The 27,577-nt window shown below is 44.3% G+C and overlaps 2 protein-coding genes across 4 annotated transcripts in view; both read right to left on the reverse strand.

Annotated features, from left to right (window-relative positions):
• The window catches only part of LOC138767721 (potassium voltage-gated channel subfamily E member 2-like), a 70,721-nt gene extending 66,952 nt beyond the window's left edge, over window positions 1-3,769 (reverse strand). The window contains exons 1-2 of one of the 2 annotated variants that reach the window (XM_069945430.1): window positions 3,719-3,769; window positions 342-1,924 (exon numbers count right to left, since the gene is read on the reverse strand). In XM_069945430.1, coding sequence (XP_069801531.1) covers window positions 1,563-1,924; window positions 3,719-3,758 — 402 coding nt within the window. In that variant the 5' untranslated portion in view covers window positions 3,759-3,769 and the 3' untranslated portion in view covers window positions 342-1,562. Of the gene's footprint in view, window positions 1-341; window positions 1,925-3,718 lie in introns of those variants that run through there. The other variant, XM_069945432.1, reaches the window with a different exon arrangement.
• Window positions 3,770-7,094: 3,325 nt separating this feature from the next.
• On the reverse strand, window positions 7,095-24,624 carry LOC138767957 (potassium voltage-gated channel subfamily E member 2-like). Of its 2 annotated transcripts, XM_069945877.1 has the most exons (3): window positions 24,558-24,624; window positions 7,580-7,666; window positions 7,095-7,470 (listed from the first exon to the last, which is right to left on the reverse strand). In XM_069945877.1, the coding sequence occupies exons 1-3, from the start codon at window positions 24,574-24,576 to the stop codon at window positions 7,316-7,318; spliced, it is 261 nt and encodes an 86-aa protein (XP_069801978.1). In that variant the 5' UTR covers window positions 24,577-24,624; the 3' UTR covers window positions 7,095-7,315. The 2 variants fall into 2 exon arrangements, with proteins under 2 accessions (XP_069801978.1, XP_069801977.1); XM_069945876.1 differs by having other exon boundaries at window positions 7,095-7,666.
• Window positions 24,625-27,577: the final 2,953 nt, after the last annotated feature.

Below are 27,577 nucleotides of genomic sequence, written 5' to 3' on the forward strand. Positions count from 1 at the left end.
TATGGTATGTAGCACATTGCAGGTTCCCATGGAGGTATAGTATAGGCTATAAAATGTAAATGGGACCTGCTCACGGCTTTTTGCTGACTAAAGTAAAGACAGTGTACAATAGGGATTCTTGTTCTGAATCAGGAGACATAACTCTTATTTGAATCTGTCACTCCAGTGCTAAGATATAAGCTTTAGAAATAGGGATGGTCCGAACCGAGTTCAGTTCAGGTTCGTACGAACCCGAACCCTCGGTAATGATTCCCGCTGTCTGCCCGCTCCGTGCAGCGGGCGGATCCAGTGGGAGGACCACCTGGAAAACTTGGATATAGCCATAGGCTGTATCCCAGTTTTTCAGGTGTTTCTCCCGCTGTATCCGTGGGCAGACAACAGGAGTGGGCAGACAACAGGAATCTGATGCCGAGCGTTCGGGTTCATACGAACCCGAACCTTGGCAGGTTCCGACCATCCCTATTTAGAAATTTAATGCAAATGAGAAGATAAAGCCCACAGGTTGTTCCCTTGGGCTACAAGAACCCAGCAATGTTCGGGACCATTCTTTCCTAACTAATGCCAGCAAGTAAATGCTGACTTTGTTTAGATTGACAAGCTTAACATTGCAAGGGGAATGCCCCGTGGACTTTATCTTCTCATTTGCATAAAAGCTTATATTTCAGCACTGGAGCTACGGATTGGAGTAAGAGTTATGCCTCATGATTCAAGCTAAGAAGTCTTACTGTACACTGTATTTACTTTATTCAGCAAAAAGCTGCTTACAAGTCCACTTTAAAGTGGAACTCCACATAAGTAAACTTGTGGTTTTCTATTAAAAGTACATTAAAAGTTATATAGATGTGTGTCTATATAATGTATTACCGTATCTGTGCGGTTCTGCCACACTGGTAGCTGATAAAAATCCAGCAAGTGAAGAAAAATGGCCTCTGTGCCAATTCCCATTGTCTCATGCTCCCTCTGTCTCCCACCTTAGGAGACAAATCTTCCATGCCTCTGTCTCACATTGTGTGTGTTTGCTGAACACAGGCTGATGATGCAGACAGGGGGCAGGGTGTGATATCACAGGAGGCTTGGCTGGATCCCCCAATCCCCTGAGTGATTCACCATCTCTGACCAGCCAGGAGCAGGTGCAGCAAGGACTGTGAACTGTGATGAACAGCTGAGGGAAAGCATTGCATTCTGGAACCAGTACTGCATTCTGGGAACTGCTCAACCAGGAAGTATAGAAACACAATACAGAACAAAAGCCCACAAAACAAATGGATTTTTGGTTGTTTCAAACTGGGATAGATAGGTAAGTAATGCATTATGCTTCTGCAGAAGTTTCCTTTTTTAAACCTCTACCTGGAGTTTAATTTAAGGGCCCAGTCTTTGACATGCCTCGGTGACAGATACAATGGAGTATTTGAGACCCAACTAAAGAAGTATTGCGATCCCCCCAAAAACAAAACCAATAAATTAAGGCATCATGGGTAATCTATCTTAAGTAGGAATAGGCAAACAATAAGATATATTAAGTTTCAAGATGGTCAGACAAGATTCCATTCTTCAGCTTCTGTCTATGGTGACAATGGAGCATTGTAAGATCTGGCGTTTGAGTTTTCCAGAACCATTACCTTCCTCTCAGAGAAGTCATTGGCAATGTATTTGCTGTAAGGATCCTGGTCGTCCAGGTATTTATGTCTCTTGGACCTGGTGGTGCTGATTAAGATGGCCACAATAATGAAGGAGAACATTCCGATCATCACCATAAGATACAGGATGACGTAGTCGAAATTCTCAGCGTTGAGCGTGTTCTGTAAGTCAGTGTTCTCATTCGTAATATTTTTGCGCCATTTGTTCATGTAACCCTCAAAAATATTTTTAAAGGCATTTTCCAGAGTCTGCGTTAGGTTGGTGTCTACAGACATGTCTGCCGGTCCTGTAATATGAGTAATTATATATATATATTTTATGGAATTGCAAATTTGGGTACTGGGTTGTTTGAATTACAATTACACAGATATAAGATAGATAGATAGATAGATCGATATTCAGCAAGAAACCGCAGCACTCCAGGGATAACTTAAACTACCACAAGTAACCACAAGTTATTCCTGGAGTGCTGCGATTTCTTGCTGAATATATTGTAGCAGAGTTTGGGTGAAATAAACACCACACGTTTTTTAAGTTAGTCCTGCAGTTTCTTGCTGAATATTATGCACTTGTAGTCCTTCAAGTACTGACTGCTTTTTGCTCCTATCCGTATTATAGATAGGTAGATAGATAGATAGATATGTGGTGTCCCACCACAAGTGTTTCGTGTCTCTCCTTGGCACCTCTCAAAAAAGCTTCTTACTTCAGGTTGAGTGGTGATGTAGTGCGCTCTAAGGTTTCACCACTAGATGTCAGTATTTTTTATATGTATGTTCTTATGTATTGCACAGCTAAAGTTAGGAATGGGTTAATGTTTTATGTGTACCATGTGTTCAGTGCTGGCCTTTAGGAGATGTTATTTCTTCATCTGCCTATCCTTGCTCTCCACACATGCACAAACCAGTGGGAGGAGTTAGTTCGCTATATGAGGTTTTGAGTTGAGTTAAGTTGGTTAAGTCTAAGACACGTGTGGTCAGATGCAGCTAGAGATAACCGATTCTTTCAGTATTCCTACTATATCTTCTATGTAGTGCTAAACACTACAAAGGGAGAAGAGTCTAGGAACATCCTAGCCCACGCTGAGAACCAGTCTAAAAAGTCCTGAGACACAAAGAGGAACTAGTCTGGAAAGAACAAAGCTACCAAGAATGTCTACTTATCCTATCTCGCAGTGCAGGTAACTGGGACACCCCCGGGAGCATAGCTTCACCCGGTAACCACAACTGGGGCTTTTATCACCCTAGAAGGACGAGTCACTCGACACTGTAGGGAAGAAGGTGGTCAGACTAAAGTCTATACACAGGTACAAGTAACTTCTTACTCTAAAGTATTCTCTCAAGTTCCAGCAGAGTACATTGCTACATTGGGTTAGGACTCCCTCAACAAACTCTTCTCCTCTACGCTACTTTACTCTACTTTCAACTCTTCAAGCACCGCTACAACTATCTCTACTCTACTCTACTCCAAACGAGTTTAAGCACTAAAGCTTATGTAACGATTTATCTATTTGCTACCGAAGTGTTTTGTTATATTAAGAGACTGTACAGTAAAGCTGTTCTATTTTTACATCACTGGGACTCAGTAATCTTTTTCTACGCACCAGCACCTATGCACACTTACCACACACCTTGGGTAATTTTTCCCCTTTCTGTGGGTGGCGGTACCAATAGTCCGGGAGGGTCAATTGCCACTCGGGACTGCCGTGACAAAAACCCAAGGGACCCATCACAGCTCGGCAGGTCACCGACCGTTTTTGGTGAGTACAGCCAGCCACAACACAAAGCAGGTACTACCACCATGCCTGGGTGCTGGACTAGCACTGATGTCCATCCATCATCAGTGCAAACAGCCCTCCATCATCAGTGCAAAAGAGGGATAGCCACGATGGATGGATGGATGGATGGATACTATAGGTAGGTGGATAGGTACAGGGATAGATAATGTAGATCAGTAGGTAGATACACTGTAGGAAGATATCTAGGTAGATATATACCATAGGTAGGTACATACTGTAGGTAGATAGATTTGTAACTGTAATAAATACATAGAAATAATCAGACATACAGTCCTCTGTACTTACTATGTAGAAACAGGGTGTCCAGGTCTCCTCTCGTAATCATTCCATATTTCCGCCAGTCACATGCTGGCCGCACTTTATATATGGGACAGCCTTATCTTATCTCTAACATGAATACAAACAGTAGCCTGGGCTGGTGACCTCCATTTTTCACCGTATCTGACACATCCGTCCGCTCACTTGATAGCCTATTTAGAAGTCATCATGTCCTTGCAGACACTAGTTGCAGGCTAAACGTTTGGAGAGTTAGCAATAAAACTGCATAGAAAATGCATGCTCATAGCAACTGGGTCTGCCTATTTGGCTCAATGAAGACAGTTGGGAGTTGTAGAGACGGTGCCCACCAGTTGCAGTGCCACAATAAGGGTGGGTTCATACTGAGGAACTCTCGCGGATAATGTCCGCGGAATTCCGCTGTCTGTCCGCGTGCACGGCCACGCACCTTTCCGCCGGCTCCATAGACACCATTCTATGGGCCGGTGTATTCCGCTATCCGCCGAAAGTGACGTGTCACTTCTTTTGGCGGATAGCGTAATACGCCGGCCCATAGAATGGTGTCTATGTATCCGGCAGAAAGGCGTGCGGCCGTGCGTGCGGACAGCCGACGCAATTCCGCTTATATTATCCGCAAGAATTCCGTATTGTGAACCCACCTAACAAGGAATAGACACACTGGCCCACTTTCCTAGATTTGCACAGAGTGATCCAGTGCCAGTTTCCTGGCAAAACCCTATTCATGTGACATGACTTCAAGATAAATTCTTTACAAACTTTGAAGTGTAGTTTGGTAAAGTGCTCCTCAATTCCACTCCTCAGGCCTCACCAACAGGTTATGTTTTGAGAATATCCCATACAAAGAACACCTGTGACAATACCTGATGCCCTGAGTATAATTATATCACCTGTGAAATACTAAGGAAATCCTCAAAACACGACCTGTTGGTGAGGCCTGAGGACTGGAATTGAGAAGCACTGGTCTAGCAGTACAAATTAGGGCAGTAGTGCAAGAGCCTGTGTAAGGGGCTAATCCTTCTAGTGCATTTAAGGGAAACTCCAGATAAGGAAAACTTTTTTTTTTTAATTAAAAGTCATATAGATATGTCTATATAATGTATTACCATATCTGTGCGGTTCTGCCACACTGGTAGCTGATAGAAATCCAGCAAGTGAAGAAAATTGGCCTCTGCGCCAATTCACATTGTCTCCTGCTCCCACTGCTCTCCCACCTTAGGAGACAAATATTCCATGCCTCTGTCTCACATTGTGTGTGTTTGCTGAGCACAGGCTGATGATGCAGATAGGGGGCAGGGCGTGATGTTACAGGAGGCTTGGCTGGATCCCCCAATCCCCTTAATGATTAACCATCTCTGACCAGCCCCTCTAGTCTACACCTGGGCAGGCAAGGAGTGATAGAAGCAGCTGCTGCAACTTCACTGATTGTACAGAAGTCTGCAGTGAAATCAGGACTATGTTCACACATGTTGGAGTTTCATTGCAGTACTGCAGCATCTGCCCAAATTATGCAGTAATACAGTAAATGATGCTAAATGGCACAGAAGAGTCGGCACTGCTAATCCTACCTGGAGAAAAAATGAGGCATAAACATTATATCGCATGTAAGATAATATTGGATAAAGTCCTTATTGTGGGGCTCAACTTCAAAGATAAAAGATGCTTGATCATAATACGTGCATGAAGATGAAAAGAAAAAAAAATGTAATTAAAAAAATTCTTTACTTAATTCAAATATCTGTGTTACAGAATATAGCGTGCTGTGTGGTGTTACAGGTAGATAATACAGCATGCTGTGTGGTGTTACAGGTAGAGAATACAGCGTGCTGTGTGGTGTTACAGGTAGAGAATACAGCGTGCTGTGTGGTGTTACAGGTAGAGAATACAGTGTGCTGTGTGGTGTTACAGGTAGAGAATACAGTGCTGTGTGGTGTTACAGGTAGAGAATACAGTGCGCTGTGTGGTGTTACAGGTAGAGAATACAGTGCTGTGTGGTGTTACAGGTAGAGAATACAGTGTGCTGTGTGGTGTTACAGGTAGAGAATACAGCGTGCTGTGTGGAGTTACAGGTAGAGAATACAGCGTGCTGTGTGGTGTTACAGGTAGAGAATACAGTGCTGTGTGGTGTTACAGGTAGAGAATACAGTGTGCTGTGTGGTGTTACAGGTAGAGAATACAGCGTGCTGTGCGGTGTTACAGGTAGAGAATACAGCGTGCTGTGTGGAGTTACAGGTAGAGAATACAGCGTGCTGTGTGGTGTTACAGGTAGAGAATACAGTGTGCTGTGTGGTGTTACAGGTAGAGAATACAGTGTGCTGTGTGGTGTTACAGGTAGAGAATACAGCATGCTGTGTGGGTGGGGCCACAATGGAATAATAAAGTACTGCAAATAATTCAGTAACACACTGAAACTGCAATGTGTGAACACAGCCTAAATGTTCTGCAACAGCATTGGGCGGGGAATGGGCAGGGTGGAGGACTGTGATGAACAGCTGTGGGAAAGCATTGCATTCTGGAACCTGTAGTACTGTGTACAACTGCTCAACCAAGAAGTACAGCCTAAAAATACAGAACAAAACCCCCAAAGCAAATGGATTTTTGGTAGTTTAAAAACTGGTATAGATAGGTAAGCAATGCTATATGCTTCTGCAGCAGATTAATTTTTTTCACCTCTACCTGGAGTTCTCCTTTAGGATACTTTCACACGTACCAGTGAAATCCGCTGCGAATCCTTGTAGTGTGAAGTGGAATGGGTTTACATACCCGCCGCGGAATGAAAATCAGTGTTGTCGTGCCCTGATTGGCTGATGGGGAGTCGGGAGCCTCACATGCAGCCGCGGCACCGAGCAAATAATGTATGCTGCGGGCCGGGTTAAAGGGGCTGGGTTAAATACTCGCACTAGAATGAAAATTCCGCTAGGGGTCATCCCATTCAACTTCACACTACATGGATTCCCAGCGGATTCTGTTACAAATGCGCTGCGGGAAATCAGCTACAAATCCGGTACGTGTAAAGGTGCACTTATTGTGTTGAGGGGTGTTAGAGCAATAATTCATTCTTCTAGCCTTGTTTGATAAGGAAATAACAATACTGAAATACTCCATTAAAGGGTTCCTCACTGTTTGACTCTCCGAGTGAATTAGGTGAAGTACTAAAAAAACTTGAGCAGTAGTGTCCATCTGCAGGATACTGGACAATACAAAAAATGTGATGGGATAGGCCTGGCCTGAAGCCCTAGCAGGTACAAGGAAAGTAAAGAGCCACTTCTCTATACTTTTAGAAGTCACTGCTTCACTGCTAGTAAAGCAATAAAAATATGCAGACACACAATTTTACAATAAATAAAATATATTTTTATAGCTTTATAGACAGCAGTTTTTTTACTGCATTTTTTTTCACCACATAAAAAATTTAGATCATTTTATTTCAAATGTACATGTACAACAATGTGAAACCTAAAGAAAGTGCCTCTTGTCCTGTGAAAAACAAGGCCTTTGCTGGCTACATGAACCTAAGAATAACAAAAGAAGTAACTGCTAGAAAACAAAAAGATAAAACCGTGTGCTCGGCACAACGCAGTCTTGTTATCAGTTTGCCGTCTTATTTTCATGGATTGTACACTTGGCTCCTTGGAGATACACCGGGCTTGATAATCTGGATTCCGGCATATTGCAGTTATTGACGTACTGGTCTTCCAGCTGGTCGTACGAATGGGACCTGATGGCAATGACTAATACTGAGACTATAAAAAAGGAAAATATGGCAATAAAAACCATGATGAATGTGACTGCTCCAGCGGTGTCATCCTGGCTAGATGTGCCTTCATGTTTCTTGGTAAGGTTATGCTTCACCTCCTGAATAGCCGTGAGGAGTAAGGACTTCACAAAGGTCTCCAGTGAGGACGTCAGGTTGCTGGATTCTGACATTCCGAGTAAAATCTATTTGGATATTTAAAAAAAATAAAAAATAACATTAGTTCTGTGCGCGGGGGAACTTAAAACATGTCATTATGGGGCGGTAATCTGAAGTGTGGCATTGCTCGAGCCTGATAATTTGGCATGTGAATACCGGTGCCTGAAGAAGTTGGATGCAGCACTAGGGTATTCTGGAAAATATGCATACAGCCTATGGCCTAAGGCTGTATCCATGTTTTCCAGGACTCCTAGGGCTGCATCCAACTTCTTCAGCCACCGGTATTCAAATGCTGAACAATCGCACTAGAGCATGTTCGAGTTGCACTTATCTCCAACACACGCGTTGAACGGACATCAAATATGCAGAGTGAACCTAGCGTAGGATTTCCTGCAACCATTTAAGTCCATGTAGCAAAGAGCGAGACAGGAAGAGAAGAACTGAGCTGAGCGCTTCTCCCCACTTATTCTTGCAATCAGTGTTTCAAATTGTGGTCACCCAGATAGACAGTAAGGTGGTAATTCAGCAATCTCAACTTGCATCAAATGGAGAACATCTTGGCACAGATTTATCAAAGGGTATAAAATATCCACTGGTGTAAACTGCCCACAGCAACCAATCACAGCTCAGTTTTCATTTTACCAGAGCTGAAAGCTGAGTTGTGATTGGTTGCTGTGGGCAGTTTACACCCGTGTATATTTTACACTCTTTCATAAATCTTCCCCATTGAATATATCTGCAAGATCTACCACGAACATCTAAACTTATATATTTTGCTAGCACTTTGCAATTGTACACGTCAAAAGTACACAAATACAATCTCTTAATCTTTAAAGGGATTTTCTGGGCATAAAAGACTCAGGGGTGCCAACACCCAGCACCCCTGCCGAACAGCTGTTCAGCGCCCATAATGTGATTGAGAGGGAAAGAGGTTGCCTTATTACCTGTATTCCACCTGTAGGTCTTGTGTTTTTCTCATAGGGTCTTTTCTTGGTGCCTTTTTCCAACTGATATTGTTATATAAAATTCCTTTCCACGGATGCTGACAGTAAAATCCAGTCCATAGATAGAGCTCTGATTGGTGGCTTCTCTCTGTAAGTTTAGCACAGTGTGCCTTAATCAGTCTAAACCGATGTCAGCTCTGGAGGGCAAAATTCAATTTCCAACACATTTTAAAGGATATGTTGTTGTTTTTCATCAGGGATAGCATTGTCCTGCTAAGTAACATCGGGGCACAGCTGATTCCACTCAACATGTATTACTGTATATCTGTTGGGAAACAAATCTAGTTACAGCAACAAAACTAATGTTACTCCACACCTCCATAGGTAAGTAGAGAACTGTTTTGTCATCCTTTAATGGATGATGAATCTACTTATATATTATGCAAATGCAAATACGTCCGGTACTATATACAACCCATGATGCATTATGGTATTAGGATTCGGAATAAGCTGTACTCACGGATGTTTATCCTTAAGGAAGAAAGAACAAGAATTATTTGCATAATATATGAATAGAAATACCATCCATCAAAAGATGACACAGAAGATATGTATATATTTTTAGAAGGATGGATAAACATTAGTTTTGTGAATGTAACATTAATTTTATAAATGTAACTATACAGTATTGCAGTTTAAATGGAATCAGTAGTGACCAATCTTACATAACAAAACAAGGCTATCCCTGATGAAGAAGGAGATATCATTTTGAAACACGTTGGAGACTGTTTTTTGCTCTGGGCATGTTGTGCTGGGCTTACTGACAGATGTCACTGGCTGGGGCTCTCTTTTTGGACTCTACTTCACTTTCAGCATCTGTGAAAAGCAATTTTATACTTCAAGACAAGATCACTGTAGCAGAGGAACAAATAAAATGAAGACGTACCCTATGAGAAATGCATGAAGTAAGCAACTCAACCTCTTGTAATTCAATGATGATTGGATGAATGGAATGATGGATGGGTAAACACTGTTTTCCCCTCTTCTTGGGCCCTATAATTTGGGTGTTCTGTTAATGAAACAGCAGCTGCATAAACACTGCATTCATTAGTATGCATTCAGCTCCCCCTAGTGGTATCTACAGGTAGGCAGCATTTGCCATCATTTTTCTACCTACTGTAAATGTCAGCGTAGGCAGGATAAGTGTTATTTGTTCTGCATACAGTCCTTAGTATAATGACTCTTATGTAATCCACTTCTAAAGTCTTTAGCATTCTTTCACTTGAAGAAATTGTACACTGACAGTTTACTGCAGGAAAGAAAAGCTGTTATGATGAGTCTTCCATAGTATGACTGCTTTAACAGTATATACCCCCATAGTGTGACTGCTCCCATAGTCCCATGGTGTGACTGCTCTAACAGTAAACAGCTCCAACGTGTGACTGCTCTTACAGTAGAGGGTTCCATTTTGTGACTGCTCTAACAGAATATAGTCCCATAGTGAGACTGCTCTTACAGTAGAGAGTTCCATAGTGAGACTGCTCTTACAGTAGAGAGTTCCATATTGTGACTGCTTTTACATTAAAAGTCCATAGTGTGACTGTGTTGCGGTCGGTGGATTATAGCTCAGCCAGGTGGTTGGTTGTCGTGACACCAGTGCTAACTCAGCACACAGGTATAAAGCATACCTGCTTTTAGTTTTTTCTGGCTATACTTTTCCCCAATGGTCGGAAAACTGCTGGGATGTGATGGGTCCCTTCAGGGCCGGCGTCAGCACCCGGCTAAGTAGGGCAAATGCCGGGGCCCCCAGCTCCTCTAGGGGCCCACTCCCGTTTGTTACTACATTTTTTTTGTTAGTAAAAAAGAAAAAAAAGTGTAGTAACAAAGGGGACTGGGCCCCTAGAGGCCGCATGTGACAGTTAGGGGCCCGCCGATCCATACTGGGGCCCCCGAGCACCTGTCTTCCATCACAAATCTTCCCTACAGCCGAGTAGGAAAGAGGACCTTTGAGTCTGAAGGACCTTTGATGATGTCACGGGTCATGTGATCGGACACATGACCTGATAGAGGGCAGCAGGTAGGCTCTGCAAACTAAGCGTCCTGTATGTGCTGGTTCTTCTACTTGTTTTGTGTATAGAGGTCCTGCTGTAATAGATATATATATTACAGCAGGATATATATATATATATATATATATATATATATATATATATATATATATATTACAGCAGGACCTCTATACACAAAACAACTATCTATCTATCTATCTGTCTATCTATCTATTTCCCTATCTCCTATCTATCATATGAACATGGTGAGACCTCTAGTTCTCCTATATTCAGGCCCTGCAGTGATATACAGTGTGTGTGTGTGTGTGTGTGTGTGTGTATATATATATATATATATACACACACTGTATATCACTGCAGGGCCTGTATATAGGAGAACTAGAGGTCTCACCATGTTCATATTATAAATAAATATATATATATATATATATATATATATATATAATGCTGGTGCTGCTAGTTCTCTAGTATACAGCTCCTGCTCTGTGTGTGTGTGTATGTATATACACACACACACACAAACACACACAGAAGGAGCTGTATACTAGAGAACTAGCAGCACCAGCATGATATATATATATAATCCTGTGACTGGGTCTGACTCCTCCAGAGTCCTGACTACTGCAGAGATCAGGAGATACAGGAGGAGAAAGATATGCAGCAGCCGCATGTTTCTTCTGCTGCAAATCTTTCCTCGCCTGTCTCTCCATGATTTGCTCCTCAAAGGGGCCCACCGAGGCTCTGTCGCCCGAGGGCCCACAAAAAGCTGGAGCCGGCCCTGGGTCCCTTGGGCATTTATCACGGTGGTCCGTAGTGGAGTTATGACCCACCTGGACTGTCGGCACCGCCACCCACAGAAAGGGGAGATAACCCAAGGACGGTGTAACTGATGTGAAGGTGCTAATACAATAACCACTAAGTCCCGGTGTAGCAGGCCAGTTTAACCCCTGTCCAGATTATACTCGGCTATAGTTTGGCCTAGGCCAGGGTATAACCCCGGGTATAAAATGGCCTAGGCCAGAGCATACCCCAGGGTATAAAATAGCCTTGGCCAAACTATACCCAGTGTGTGAAATAGCCTAGACCAAACTATACAGTACCCCGGGGTGTAACATAGCCTCGGCCAAACTATACCCATCTAGGCTAGAATATATCCATCTAATGTCAAACCAGGCCACACTATACTCCGGAGGATAAACTCTATACCTGGGGGTGTAAAACAGCTGAGGCCATGCCATATCTCTCCGGGCCATAATGTTATTACTTCACTGGTTTTATCACCCCTGGCTCAGGTCACAGTATACCCCAGGGGATATATTTTCGTACCCAGGGGTGTAATATAGCCTAGGCCATATTATAAACCTGGGTATATATGATGGGGTGAACCCGCTGGGGGTAGTAGTTGTCAGCGGTCGTAGGTAACACCCGGGTAGCCAGTTGCCAGATGTTAGGTCACGGTTATGGCACGAGGGGAGCTGACTAACCCACGGGAACCTGACCATGCGGGGCCCCAATGATTCTTCATTGCCCTTAGTCAAGGCACCAATAACTAGACCAATGCCAGGGTTCATAAACAATGGTGGTTGTGCGTTTATTGACACAGTGATTGTCAATAGCAACAGTCTCTCTGGATGCAACCAGGAATAGGCAAACTTGAATATAACTAAGCAGATGGGTGATGCTGCAATAGGCCCTGGTGTGACAGAGTTACTTGTAGTGAACGGAATCTTAATGAAGAATGAGAATAGTAGTTCCCTGAGAACGATGCTGGGCGGAATAGACTGAATAGAATACTTGCTGTTGGTGATGATGAGAGAAGTAGTGACTGAAGAACGACACCCAGATCTTGAATAAACTGCAGAATCTTGAAGTTGAGACTGGTCAGGAGTACACCGGAATCTGTCTCTAGAACAGGGGAGCAAATCACCCTGAGTTGCGGCCTTGTTTGAAAGCAGCAGAGCACGTTCTCTCTCCTGAGGGTGGAGGAGAGAACGACACGACCTCCTCTCTTGAGGGTAGAGAGAAGACTACTCAACCTTCTCCCTTGAGAGCCAGGAGGAAGACCTGAGGTAAAAGGGAAGTGACTAACTGACCCCAGCCAAAAGCTCGACGGCTATTGGGGTTACTATGGCAGCCGGGGAAGTCACATGACACTGGCCAATTGCATCATCACACCATTAGAATATAGGCAAATGAATATACACAGGAAAACATGAGAAATACCAGACTTGAACACTGGGGGGCGACATAACACAACCAGTTTGCAGTGTCCATTAACCCTTTCCAGTACAGGGACAAGTAAAATACTGATGAACACAGAGATACACAGGGATGTGAAGAAACATAAAGAGAAATCTTTTGTACTGGGACACTGCATACCTCCCCACTAAGAATGAGCCGACCTCGGCGAATCAAAAGTTGAGGTACATGAGGTATGAACAAGACAATAAAACAAGATTAAGAAATGTGGGTGTGAGTGTGTGTGTGTTTCCCACGCTCAAGGCACAGGTGATGAGGAGAAAAATATGAAGAGAGAGAAAAACACTAGTGGCAGGACTTCACCTAGGGGTGCCTAACGTACTCTGGCGACCAGGTAGCTAGTGCGTGAACCATCTGACATGGAAGTCAGGACTACTCAACTGCTGGATGGCGACCCTCAAGTTCCAGACAGTTTGGACAGTAGGTGTACAGTAACAATGAGTTACCCTACTGGAAAAAGAACACATTGAGACTAGAGATGAGCGAACCTCGAGCATACTCAAGTCCATCCAAACCAGTGGCCATTAACCCTTCCCAGTACAGGGACAAGTAAAATACTGATGAACACAGAGATACACAGGGATGTGAAGAAACATAAAGAGAAATCTTCTGTACTGGGACACTGCATATACTCTAGCCCAGGTCACAATATACCCCGGAGGATAAACTCTATATTTGGAGGTATAAAATTGCCTAGGCCAGACTATTTCCCTCCAAGTTATCATGTCACTGGTTTTCTTAGTTCTATATATTCAGTTCAGTTCAGTTTCTCAGTTCTTTATATTCTATACCAGGGGGTGTAAAATAGCCTAGGCCAGACTTTATCCCTCTAGGTCATAATGTTATCACTTCACTGGTTTTCTCACTTTATCTGTAATTTCTCTAATTTGTTTAAAAGTGCACAGATTTTTTTTTTGTTATCATACACACAGCTGCTTCCTCTTGTTGGGATATACAGTACAGTGCTTACATGGAACTGACAGTAGATGGTGCTGTCCCATCAATGCATCATCTGCACAATTTTTTTGAGCAGGAGCAGGTTTTTATGGGCTGCGTAAAATTGTACGGTTGTTGTGCAGAAATCATCATTAGACGCGAGTGCCTTGATCCATCTTGCTTAATTTATTCCACAATTTATGCCTAAGGCTGGGTTCACACTGCATTTTTTGCAGTCCTTTTTTTCCCCTTTGTTTGCAAACAAAAAAACAGATTGAAAAACGGATTAAAACGCAACTTTTATTTAGCGTACACAAAAACACTGTCAACCGTTTTTTTTGTGTACGCTAAAAAAAGGATGCATTTTGATCCGTTTTTAATTATGGAAGTTAATGGAAAAACTGATCAAAATGGAGGCACACAAACGCTTCCTTTTTTTCCTCCATTTTTAAAAAAATGGATGGGGGGGAAAAAACGGACTGAAAAAACACAGTGTGAACCCAGCCTAAAACAACTTGGCTAAAAAGCTATGGTAGGGTAGGATTCTGTGCAAAAAATTTAAATTTGATGATAAATCTAATGAAAACTAGTCAATAGAACCACCCCCCCACCCCCACCCCGCAAACATTGAAAAAAAGGGGCAGGCGGTGGAAACTGATGTAAAACAGCGCAAAATCCTTAGTAAGTCTTGCACAGATATTTATGAAGTGCACAAAATCTCCTTATTAGCCAAAAAATGTAATTAAATTTAAAAAATTGTGCAAACACAATGATAAATGTTCCCTATGGGAGAGATTTAACAAACATGGTGTAAAGTGAAACTGGCTCAGTTGCCCCTAGCAACCAATCAGATTTCCCTTTTCATTCCTCACGGACTCTTAGAAAATGAAAGGTGGAATCTGATTGGTTGCTAGGGGCAACTAAGCCAGTTTCACTTTACACCATGTTTGATAAATCTCCCCCTGAATCCCCTTTAAAATGTTGAAAAATTAAAGGGGTACTCCAGCAAAAAGCTTTTTCCCAGTAATTGAAACACATTTTAAAGTTATATAACTTTGTAATATGTTTCAACCACCTATCGGCCCCTCTTCCCTATCTTTTCCCCCCTCAATGCCCCACCAGGAAGTGAAGTAAACTCATTCTTACCTAATGACTGTTGACCCCAGGCTGTTCTGTGGCAGCCATTTTGTGACAAAGACATCTTGAAGAGGGAGGCGGGTCTAAGCCCTGTGAAGCCAGCCTCCCTTTGTCAGATGACACAGGCTGTTCAGCTCTTGCCATCTAAAAATTTTACAGAGTCAGTTAGACATCACAGGAGACAAAGTGCATCATGGGAAAGCCCAAACCAGGAAGTAAAGAAAAAATGAAAACACCAACTGGAGCTTCAGGGACCTGCAAACGACAGGAAATTCAAACGGAGACAGGCTCAGGAGGGATGGTAAGTGTAAAAACTATGTTTATGATTGATTGATTGATTGATTGATTGATTTTTTTTATCAGTGCCGGAGCACCCCTTTAAGTATTTCTTGTGTATATCACTCGCTGCTGCTGATTTCATGGGGGTATAAAAAAGCCTCAGGGGGTATGAATTGGGCTAGGCCAAAATATACCCTGGGGTATAATCTAGCCTCGGCCATTTTAACCCTGGGTCTAGTCTGGGCTGGGGGTATACTCTGGCCTGTTACACCGGTAAACTATAAACTCTTCCTTTACTGACAAATACGTTGGCATACAAGTAGACAATCACTTTGGACTGAGACCTGTAGAGGTAGTGAACGTAGCGTAGCAGTGCTGACTTGGTTGCGTGCTGAGAAGAGCAGATAGAGTTCAGAGTAGTGGAGAGGAGTAGGTCTTGAGAGTCCCAACCCATCATAGTACTGTGCTCTGCTGGAACTTTAGAAGGAGTAGAAGGATATTTGAGAATACTTGAAAGAAGAAGAATACTTTTGTGTTTCGACCTTTGGCGCTGTAACCACCTGTTGCCCTACAGTGTCGGGTGACTTGTCCTCCTAGGGTGACACAAGCCCCAGAACTTGTTACCTGAGTTGAGCAAGGTGTCCAAAGTTATCTGGTTTCACCTGCGTTGTGAGAGTACGTAGGCCCTTACAGTAGAGCTCCACAATGTTTTTACGGCAACTGCACTGAGAGTTCCATAGTGTGACTGCTTTTACTATAGTGTGACTGCTCTACGGTGTGACTACTCACACAGTAAAGGCTCCTTAGAGCAAGTTCTTTTACAGTACATGCAATATAGTTTTATTGCCTGCTCCTACAGTTTCAGGCTGGGCCTTTGGTTCAGGGGCAGCCAAGCTACAAAAATTTCTGAAGCCTGCACCCAACAGGGCATTGCAGCAAAATGAGTGAGTAAATACTTTTGGGAAAGGAACATGCCAAACACTGTTCATACAGCAGTTCTTCTATTTTGTGGAAGAATTTTTTTTGTAGTAAAAGCTGTGCCTTCTTCATGTACCCAAGTGTCTGGCGCTCTTTATTTAATACCCCATCAAGAACACCCACAAACACAATTAGGCCAAACATTTAACAAGGGTGCTGGGGAACTCCAATCACCAACACCTACAGCGTATCCCCCTTGTCACTGTACTAGCTCACAGAATGTGGGACAACCATGTGGAAGCCTTCGCGCCAATTCAACTAGAGACTGTTACCAGTGGAGGACTATAGGTCTAAGCCAACCCACAGGTGTTCTTTCCTGATGCTCCCTTTAGTCTGCTGCATTACATATATAGGACATTAAACATATTGTATATGACAGGATACTATAGATTTCAGTGAGTATTTTATTGGTTTTTGTCCTCCTCCTCACCACTGGCTATTTCAGTGTCCCAGAACTAATGTGCCACTGCTGGTAGTGTATGTATGTACGTCAGCACTGAGTTTATGTACATTACAGGGTTTTCTATGGGAAGGTGCTTACTTCATTTTGGCCACAAGATGGCACTAACTATTTTCTTTACAGCAAGCACAGGCTGAAGAATAAAAGGGGTTAAAGTAGAAGCACGGCAAACAAAAATTATTTAAGTATTGTATTGTATTGTAAAAGTTATACAAATCACCAATATTCACTTATCACTGGAAATGCACAAGAAGCACTTTTTCCCTGCACTTTACTTCCTGGATAACATGGTGATGTCACGACCCGACTCCCAGAGTTGTGCGGGCTGTGGCTGATGGAGAGGATGATGGCAGAGGGACACAGGGCACCGGAGGGAAACTGAGCATCCCTCTGACATCATCCTCTCCATCAGCCACAGCCCGCACAGCTCTGGGAGTCGGGTCGTGACATCACCATTTTATTTAGGAAGTGAAGCCTTGATGCAGTAGTAAGTGCAGGGAAAAAACACTTTGTTTAACTTTTGGGGGGGCAATACAATACTTTAATAAAACATTTTTCCTGGACTTTTCCTTTAAGTGCTATGTGACACTTGTAAGTGCATGAGAGGAAGTTTGTCAGCCACCTCCCTATACTCTAAGCCTATCACAGGCCTGCTAAAAGATTCCCTCCAGTTCCGCCCTATCAGGCACTGTGCTCAGTTTAGTACCTGGTTTAGTCAAATTTATGTCCTGGGTAAAGCAGCACAAGAACAGAGTTCCTGAGGGAGTTCTCTCCAGAGCCTGAGTAATGAAGGACTGTTCCTACAAGTTCCTGCAGATCAGGCCATGGCTTGCTAACCTACTAAAGGGGTAATGGCCCAGGCAATTGTGGGGAATTGTCAAGGTACTACCTACCTACCTACCTACAAAGCGGTTGGAGAAGTTGCTTATGCCAATGTACTCTGCTGCCTGCTGCTCAGTTCCCTTAGTATAAGTTAAGGGGCTAGTTCAACCCAGTCTTGCAAACCTGGGGCCTGTACTACTAGATCTGGCACTCTATGATCTGCTTTAGACAAAACTTAATTGCCATGGGTACAGGTTATTCCTCTTATTCAAGTTTATCACAACTGTAGCCAAGGTTTTCAGAATTCCCCAACAAAATGCTGTGCTTATTTGGACAGCTCCGCCCCCTTCAGGTAAACCCCTCCCCTCAAGTACAAATCTTTGCAAAATTAAGTATCTTCTGTCTCCAGCCTAAACATCTACAGCCGGATTGATCTACAAAACCTCTAAGGTTATGTAAAAGCGGTGGACATGTCAATTCTTTGAGTGGGGAGCCGTAGAGAGCGGAGGCACTCGGCATTCCATTGACACACTGAGGCAGGCGGGAATCCCCGGCAGGGCCTCCGCTGCAGAATTCTGCCGCTTTTACTCCGTGTGAACATACCCTTAAAGGTACAATGCTGCCAAAATTACCTCTCCTGCACAAAAGTCGCATTCGAAAAATACACTGTACTGTGACTTTAAGAAAACTACTGAGTAAACGTTTCAACTGGTTAAGTTATCCCAGAATCCTGTGCATTGCACCACCGAAATGCAGAGGGGGACAACCTTTTAAGGGCCGTGTGTTAGCACCAAGGAAGAGCTACTACAACTGCAAGCCCAACAAGTCCTACAGTGATACCCCAACATCAACTCTTGCAAATAACATCTAGCACCCCTGGGTTACCACACTATCATTGTCTATGTCTATATTATAGACCAGGGGTATTTAGGTTTATATATCTTTAAATTCATTGCCTAATATTAAAACATTTCTAAAAGTATTTGTCCTAAAGGTAAATAAGGAATAAGGGATTCCTTATTACCGTATAAGGTCAATTTCTGAAGTCTCCCAGCTACTACTAAGTGATCTTGGGGTGACCTTGAAGATTTCCAATAATGTGTATTATTATCCAATATATGTAGCAGAGCTGAGCTTGTCACAGCTGACTGTTATAGCACAGATGTATTGGTATTCTTACATAGGGTTATAGTATAACTCACATACATATACAATGCAAAAAGGCTAAAGGACACATTCAGCTCTGCTACATCTGTACAATGGACAATAGACCTTCAGGGACCTAAATGACATGACACATTTGTAGATGTTTATGCTTTTTGCCCCAGGTAGAGAAGGCACATCACAATATTAGTTGCCCCCATCAGATCCGCTCCCCCTATATTACATTCACTTACCCTGCAGTGAACGTAATGGAGTCTTTGCTCGCTGTGCCCGCAGCTCAGTGTGGAGACGTAGGTGTCTTAATAGCACTTAGATGCCAGGAAAAAAAAGAATTTCCAGGATTACATATAATCCTCACATCACACGGCTAATCCCACACTTGATACCGTTTAAATAAGAAGTCGGGACAAAGCGTGAGCCGCATTTCAGGGCTCGGAGAGCGTCTTAAGTACATACGATAAGTCAATAACTTCGAGAATCAGACTCTATGTTTTCTTCCAGTGAAAAGATTGCTCAATGGAATTATTATAAAGAGTTCCCACCTGTGAGCTGCGCTATATCTGCTTCTGGGAAAGCCGAGTGTTACCCAATGTGTCATCTCCGCAGCTTAAAGGGCGGGGTACTCTAGAAAAAAATTATTAAAGTTTTTAAATAGGCTGGTGTCAGAAACTTAAACAGATTAGTAAATTACATCTATTAAAAAAATATTAAGTCTTCCAGTACTTATCAGCTGCTGTATATCCTGCAGGAAGTGGTGTATTCTTTCCAGTCTGACACATTGCTCTCTGCTGCCACCTCTGTCCATGTCAGGAACTGTCCAGAGCAGTAGCAAATCTCCACAGAAAACCTCTCTTGTAGGGATGGTCCGAACCGAGTTCGTACGAAGTTCGTACAAACCCGAACCATCCGCAATGATTACAGCTGTCTGCCCGCTCCGTGCATAGGCTGTATCCCACTTTTCCAGGCGGTCCTTCCGTTGTATCCGCCCGCTGGATGGAGCGGGCAGACAGCGGTAATCCTATGCCGAGTGTTCGGGTTCAGCCGAACCCGAACCTCGGCGGGTTTTGGACCATCCCTACTCTCTTGCTCTGGACAGTTCCTGACATAGACAGAGGTGGCAGCAGAGAGCACTGTGTCATACTGGAAAGAATACACCACTTCCTGCAGGACATACAGCAGCTGATAAGTACTGGAAGACTGGAGATTTTTTAATAGATGTAATTTACAAATCTGTATAACTTTCTGGCACCTATTGATTTGATTTTTTTTTTATCCAGAGTACCCCTTTATGTGACACAAGTACCTAAATCTAGGCTTGTGTGATCACAGAGAATCATGGTGCGGAAGGTCCCCACAGGCTTTCTTATTCCTGGGGCTGGAGAAGGACTCCAATAAGCAAAGCAGGGTTCAGCTAGTGATATAGTGGAGAATAATCAGCAAGACATGGTGGCTGGTGATAAATAATGGCAGCCTCTCCTCCTATTACTTAATCCCATTAGAATTAGGAACAATTCACAGTCTTGACGTAATGAAATAACTTGATACCCTGATTACACAAGATGGATTATTAGAGCAAGGGAACAACCTGAGACTAGTCTGGGATGTTTATGTGACGACCTTCCCTTGCTCAGCATACTTGGATTTTCCCATTTCTGTAAACCTCTTCCCCAAAGGGGGCTGTGGGTTCTACTGAGTCTTGTAGTTCACTTGATACAGGTTGCAGGTAATTGTGGTATAGCCCTCTCAGCTACCCTGATAAGTAGGCCCAGCCTGAAGCCCAACAGGTCCTGGAATGCAGCAATCCTATCCTTGCTGGTTTGTAGACAGTCCCCTTAGGCACTGCAACTGACTTTTTTTTTTAACATGTTTTTATAGAATTTTCATATTCAACTTTGGATAGGGTAGGGAAGGGGAGGGGGTGGGGTGGACAGGTAAGAGGGAGAGGAGAGGGAATGGGTGGGGGACGTGGCAGAGGTTGCCAAAAAGAGTAGATACATCGGCCAATGACATAGTTATACAGTGCACAGTCATGAGACAGTAACAGTACAATACCAATTATATAAATCAGGCTTCTCACATTGCACTTAAGTATGAAGAGGTGTAGTGAATACGGCAGCTTAAGATAGTTAACCTTGAATGTAACCCTGCCACCCCTAAGGGAACAAACAATAAGTATTGTGAACTGTCAACAAAACAAAAACAGAAAACCAAGAAAATGCAGACAAAGCAGTGCGGGAGCAACAGCAAGGGCGCGAGCCGCCCTCCAAGAGGTTAAAAAACAAAAGAAGGGAGTAGTGGGTAGAAGCTGTCGAGCACCAACCAGCTCATATCAAACAGAGGGATTGGACGAGAGTGACTGCTCCAAGTACCAAGTGGTATGTTGGAAAGTGGTCTGTAATTTCTGCTGTATTCTGGTGGGCATAATTTGGATAAAGGAATCCCAGAGTAGAAAAAAGGCCTTGACTGTAGACTCTTTGTGTAGGGCGGCCTCGACCCAACCCATTCTAAAAAGAAAGGTTAATTTCTGTAAAAAGAGCCGTAGGGATGGGGGGGGGGGGTCGGGGAGAGCCACTCCTGCAATATTGATTTCCTGGCAACTGCGGATACCATGAAGAGAAGTTTTTTAGCTTCCCTTGAGCAGGGGTGGGTGGTGTAATCTATGTGGCCGAAGATGGCCCATTCGGGGGTTAAAGGTACGTGGTTCAGCAGATTAGCGCATGCAAAGTCTTTAATTTGTTTCCAGAAGACCTAGATCTCCGAGCAGTCCCAAAAGCAATGATAAAGGTCGGCATTGGGGGCCTGATATCTGGGGCACGCGGACGATGAAATACGTCCCATTAAGTAGTTTCGGTGTGGAGATATATACGCCCTATGTGTAATTTTCACCGCCATATCCCAATAGGATGCGGCAGGGAGGAATTTTTGTGCCCTGTATAATGTATCCACCAAATCCGAGGAAGTGAGATGGGGCATATGTTGCAGCCATTTAGAGGGGCCGTGAGGGGAGGTGGAGTAGTCAAGGTTTGAACGTAAAAAGTATAGTAGTGAGAGATAAGATGTAAAGTGTTTTTGGTTTTTATCAGAAGATTGACTGTGAGGTCTTCCCTGTCTTGTGGCTTTTACTAAGGCACTGCCACTGACTTAATATGGAACCCTTTAAATCAGGACTGGTGCTTCTGGGCGTTTGTCCCATCTTTCTGCACTCTACAAAATACACTATACTGTACTGACCAAGTCCTCCTAAATTTAACAGGATATACTCTAACAGGATATGGGACACCAACTGCAAAATGCACGTATAGAGAAGCATTGTCTGGAGCCGGAACTTTAACTCTTCATAAGACACAATAAAACAATACAGGGTTGGACGTGTTAAAAATGGTATCGCATTCTTATCATCACGCTTCATGATATCTTCTGGGGCTCATCTTTTTAGTTTTTTTTTAACACTCCCCCCCCCACACACACACACACACACACAAACACACACACTTGGATTACCCCATCAATCACACATTTATCACCTATCTTATGGATAGACGGTCCACCATCCTCTTGACGTGAATCTTCTTTATGCTGCAACGTTCAAAGAGAAGGCAACGATAGTGTGGGTCTCTCAAGCCAGACAGCAAGCGGATATAGTAAGAAAGGCCCGCCTGGCATCTCTGTGTGTTCAGCAGGGGGCATTGAGGGAGAGGATGGACCCCCTGCTATGCTAAGATGGGGCCCAAATCACAAATCATCTCTTCTTGCCATGTGCGCATCCGGTCAACCACAGAAACTCTGGGACTGGGAAGTGACTGGGAAACCTATACACAAGAAGGAGACCATGGTAGTTCTGTGTTCTGCACATAATTCTTATCCTCACTCATTGCTCCTGGGAGGGCATTTTCTCTCGCAGGTAGAGTAGAAATAGGGTGGGAAGGTCTTCAACTATTCTAAATAGTGGTAGCTACTTTTTTATGCCTGGGCTTCCCACTGGCCATCAAACTGGATCTCCTTCACATCTAAGTTGCTTGTTTTTATCCTTCATATAACGCAACAAGAAACGTTGCTCCACCTCTAGTCATTGCACCCTTGCAGATGGGCTTTGTATTATGTCTGTATTACGTCTTCTGCAATGTCTGCTCTTTATACTTAACGTGTCACTGTCAAAAATGTTTTGCAGAAATCAGTAGTACAGGTGATTTTAAGAAACTTTGTAATTGGGTTTATTAGCGAAAAATGCATTTTTATAATAAAAAAGCAGTTTGAAGCGCTCCCCCGTCTTCATGATTGTTTATGGAGAAGGTAGGGGTTGAGGGAGACGAGGCACCAAAACAGGACAACAAAGAGTTAATTTACAGCTTTATCACAGGGCTATCTACTCTGACATCAGCACTGACCTCTCTGACCTCTAAATACCTGCTTTCATATAGCTCCCGCTGCGTAATCCTTTGTTCTCTGCTCTCTGCTGGCACTAATCTCCCTCCTACCCCCAACCCCCTCCGCTCTTCATAGAACAGACAAGGTCCGACTGATGTAAAAGAGTCGAGATTTCCTGATAATGAGCAGTGGATGAGAGAGAGAAGGGAGGGGGGACCTGGGGTAAGTCTTTTTAAATGCAGATAATGGCATATTTGCCTAATAAACCCAATTACAAAGTTTCTTAAAATCGCCTGGACTAGTGACACTCTAAAGTGACTGTACCACCAGGCCCAGGCTGAAGCACTGGAGGCGGGCCTGCCCACCCCCAGTGGGAAGAAACCCCAGCCCCTCCATGACATGACTCCATTAGAATCAATGGAACCCTATCATAGAGGTGCAGTGGTTTCCTCCCGCTAAGGGTGGGTCGGCTTCAGCCTGGGCCTGGTGGTAAAGTCACTTTAAGATCGGAGACAGCATTTCATATTAAGCCACTGGGTGGAAGAGAGGATGGTGATAGAGGTAGAGTGGTCCTTTGTTTATTCTCCAAAAAGTTTTAAATAAAAAGATAGTGGGTAGAGATGTATCACTGGAGGAATCAGAACTGCCTACCACCCAGGCCATTCCGACGAAGCAGGACCCAACCAAAACAGTAAAAACCTGTGTCCTAGGGATGGTTGGTGAATGAAATGTAGAGAGGAATATGCATCTGTTTTGTTTCTTTTAGCATTAGGACACAATATACCATTAATAGTATTGTGGGAATAACCCTATAAATTACTAATCTACCAGCAATCTACAATAATCACAGTTAGGATCCTATTAAAACTTAACCTTTAATATATACTAGATTTAAAAATATACTAACATCATAATGTGCGCAAAAGAAACCTCCACCGTCACATATTCGGACCCGAAGTCCACACGCCTATATGTATACAGTAATAGCCTATATAGACGTCGGTCAACACAATATAATTAGTTCATAGACAGTATATAAATACATTGATAAAAACGTCATGTAAACCATCTAAATAAAGTGCATACGTCCGTACATAGGTCTATTAGCAGAGGAGCAGATCCTTGTATGTGGATAGGTGGTGGGAGTAACAATCCCTATAGCTCCCTATAGGTACACCACACTATCCCTGCTCGCTCAGGGTGTAGCGGGGTGATCGCCCTAGAAAGGGCGGCCCCTGCCCCGTACTACCCCTAACGCCACTCACCCTATAGTATCCCTTCCTAGATACACTCCCGACACCAGTGTTTCGTATTGATACTCATCAGGGGGGTCTCAGTATTGGGACAGGGTGGGTAATATATCAAAACAAAATAATGTGGCTAAAGCAGTATAACCCAAATAGGTTAGGGTTACTGCACTCACGTGGCCCAATGGCCTCAGGTAACGGGCGGCGATAAGTATGCGGCTCCTATCCACCTTTCCTCAGTATGGAGATTCAAATACCTTGCGGTCCAACATGCATCCGCCGCGTCACTCCCTACTTCCGGTTAGGTGGAACGCAGAATGCGCTCCACAGCCGTCACTTCCGGGGGACCGTCAGCTCAATAATCATGTGACCGCTGTAACTAGGCGACCATGACACAGTCGCTCTAAAGATATAATATCTGGAGATTTATGTGGAATAGTAACCCAACGCATGTTACAGACACTGGCAAATGTATAAACTGAACTATATACAGTAACTTACTATTTACAACCTAACAACATACTACATAATACCCGGTGATATTTACATGCAGATATTTACAGAAGAGGTGGAGATGCAGCGGGGAACGAAAGGGGGGCGAGATATAAAAGGAAACAGCAATCCCACAATGGTTCAGGGCAGGGGCGTAGCTAATGTCTCCTGGGCCCTGGTGCGAGAGGCCAACTTGGGCCCCCCCCTCCTTTCACGACCAAGTGATGCTATTGGTGTGTGTGTGTATATATATATATATATATATATATATATATATACACACACACACACACCAAGACAGATATTACCTATTACCGCCATACTGTTACCGACCAAATCCTGTATACTGAGACCAATATTACCAGTAATACCAGTATATAGGAAGGAAACATTACCGCCACACCACAACCACTACCATCACCACCATATTGTTACTGACCAAATCCAGTATACTAAATCACCTCATCCAGTCATACAGAGGTGGCTTCAGCTCTACACAGGCTCTATACACCCAGGGCCGGCCTTAGGGGTGTGCGAGCAGTGCGGCCGCACAGGGCGCTGTGCACTCCCGGCAGGAAGGGGGCGCCACCTGCATCCCTGAGGCCATATATCCGTCCCCTGCCTCAGCACAGCAGCCGAGGAAGCTCTTCTCCCCGGACATGTGACTGCAACCTGGCCCCCATCCCCCGCCCCCCACAGCGTCTCCCAGCTCACAGAGGCCCATAACCCCGCCCCCTCCCCCAACGGAGACATCAGCAGTGTGATCCTCGGCTCTACCTGCTTCTCCTCATGGGCAGAGACATCCTCCACTACTGCAGTGTGACTGTGAGTATATCTATCTCTGTCTGTGTGTGTTAGTGGAGTTTGTGTGTTCTCTGTGTGTGTTAGTGCTCTGTGTGGTAGGACAACATCTCCCAGCATGCCCCTGTGTGGTAGGACAACAACTCCCAGCATTCTCCTATGTGGCTCTGTGTGGTAGGACAACAACTCCCAGCATATTCCTATGTGGCTCTGTGTGGTAGGACAACAACTCCCAGCATACTCCTATGTGGCTCTGTGTGGTAGGACAACAACTCCCAGCATACTCCTATGTGGCTCTGTGTAGTAGGACAACAACTCCCAGCATACTCCTGTGTGGCTCTGTGTGGTAGGACTACAACTCCCAGCATACTCCTGTGTGGCTCTGTGTGGTGGGACAACAACTCCCAGCATACTCCTGTGTGGTAGGACAACAACTCCCAGCATATTCCTATGTGGCTCTGTGTGGTAGGACAACAACTCCCAGCATACTCCTATGTGGCTCTGTGTGGTAGGACAACAACTCCCAGCATACTCCTATGTGGCTCTGTGTGGTAGGACAACAACTCCCAGCATACTCCTATGTGGCTCTGTGTAGTAGGACAACAACTCCCAGCATACTCCTGTGTGGCTCTGTGTGGTAGGACAACAACTCCCAGCATACTCCTGTGTGGCTCTGTGTGGTGGGACAACAACTCCCAGCATACTCCTGTGTGGCTCTGTGTGGTAGGACAACAACTCCCAGCATACTCCTGTGTGGCTCTGTGTGGTAGGACAACAACTCCCAGCATACTCCTATGTGGCTCTGTGTGGTAGGACAACAACTCTCAGCATACTCCTATGTGGCTCTGTGTGGTAGGACAACAACTCCCAGCATACTCCTATGTGGCTCTGTGTAGTAGGACAACAACTCCCAGCATACTCCTGTGTGGCTCTGTGTGGTAGGACAACAACTCCCAGCATACTCCTGTGTGGTGGGACAACAACTCCCAGCATACTCCTGTGTGGCTCTGAGTGGTAGGACATCTCCCAACATGCCCCTGTGTGGCTCTGTGTGGTGGGACAACAACTCCCAGCATACTCCTGTGTGGCTCTGAGTGGTAGGACATCTCCCAGCATGCCCCTGTGTGGTAGGACAACAACTCCCAGCATACTCCTGTGTGGCTCTGTGTGGTAGGACAACTCCCAGCATGCCCCTGTGTGGTAGGACACCAACTCCCAGCATGCTCCTGTGTGGCTCTGTGTGGTAGGACAACAACTCCCAGCATACTCCTATGTGGTTCTGTGCGGTAGGACCACAACTCCCAGCATGCTCCTGTGTGTCTCTGTGTGGTAGGACAACTCCCAGCATACTCCTATGTGGTTCTGTGCGGTAGGACAACAACTCCTAGCATACTCCTGTGTGTCTCTGTGTGGTGGGACAACAACTCCCAGCATACTCCTGTGTGGCTCTGTGTGGTAGGACAACAACTCCCAGCATACTCCTATGTGGCTCTGTGTGGTGGGACAACAACTCCCAACATACTCCTGTGTGGCTCTGTGTGGTAGGACATCTCCCAGCATGCCCCTGTGTGGTAGGACACCAACTCCCAGCATGCTCCTGTGTGGCTCTGTGTGGTAGGACAACAACTCCCAGCATGCTCCTGTGTGACTCTGTGTGGTAGAACAACAACTCCCAGCATGCTCCTGTGTGGCTCTGTGTGGTAGGACAACAACAACTCCCAGTGGTGGGTATGTGTGGTGTGTATGTGTATATGTGACTGTATGTGTGTCTGTGTTTTCAGGATATATATACTGTGCGTCTGTATGTGTCTGTGTAAGCAGTATATACACTGTGGGAGAGGTTCATCAAACATGGTGTAAAGTGAAACTGGCTCGGTTGCCCCTAGCAACCAAAGAGTCTGTGAGGAATGAAAGGTGAAATCTGATTGGTTGCTAGGGGCAACTGAGCCAGTTTCACTTTACACCATGTTTGATGAACCTCCCC

The sequence above is a fragment of the Dendropsophus ebraccatus genome, chromosome 11, assembly GCF_027789765.1.
Source record: "Dendropsophus ebraccatus isolate aDenEbr1 chromosome 11, aDenEbr1.pat, whole genome shotgun sequence".
Taxonomy (NCBI): Eukaryota; Metazoa; Chordata; class Amphibia; order Anura; family Hylidae; genus Dendropsophus; species Dendropsophus ebraccatus.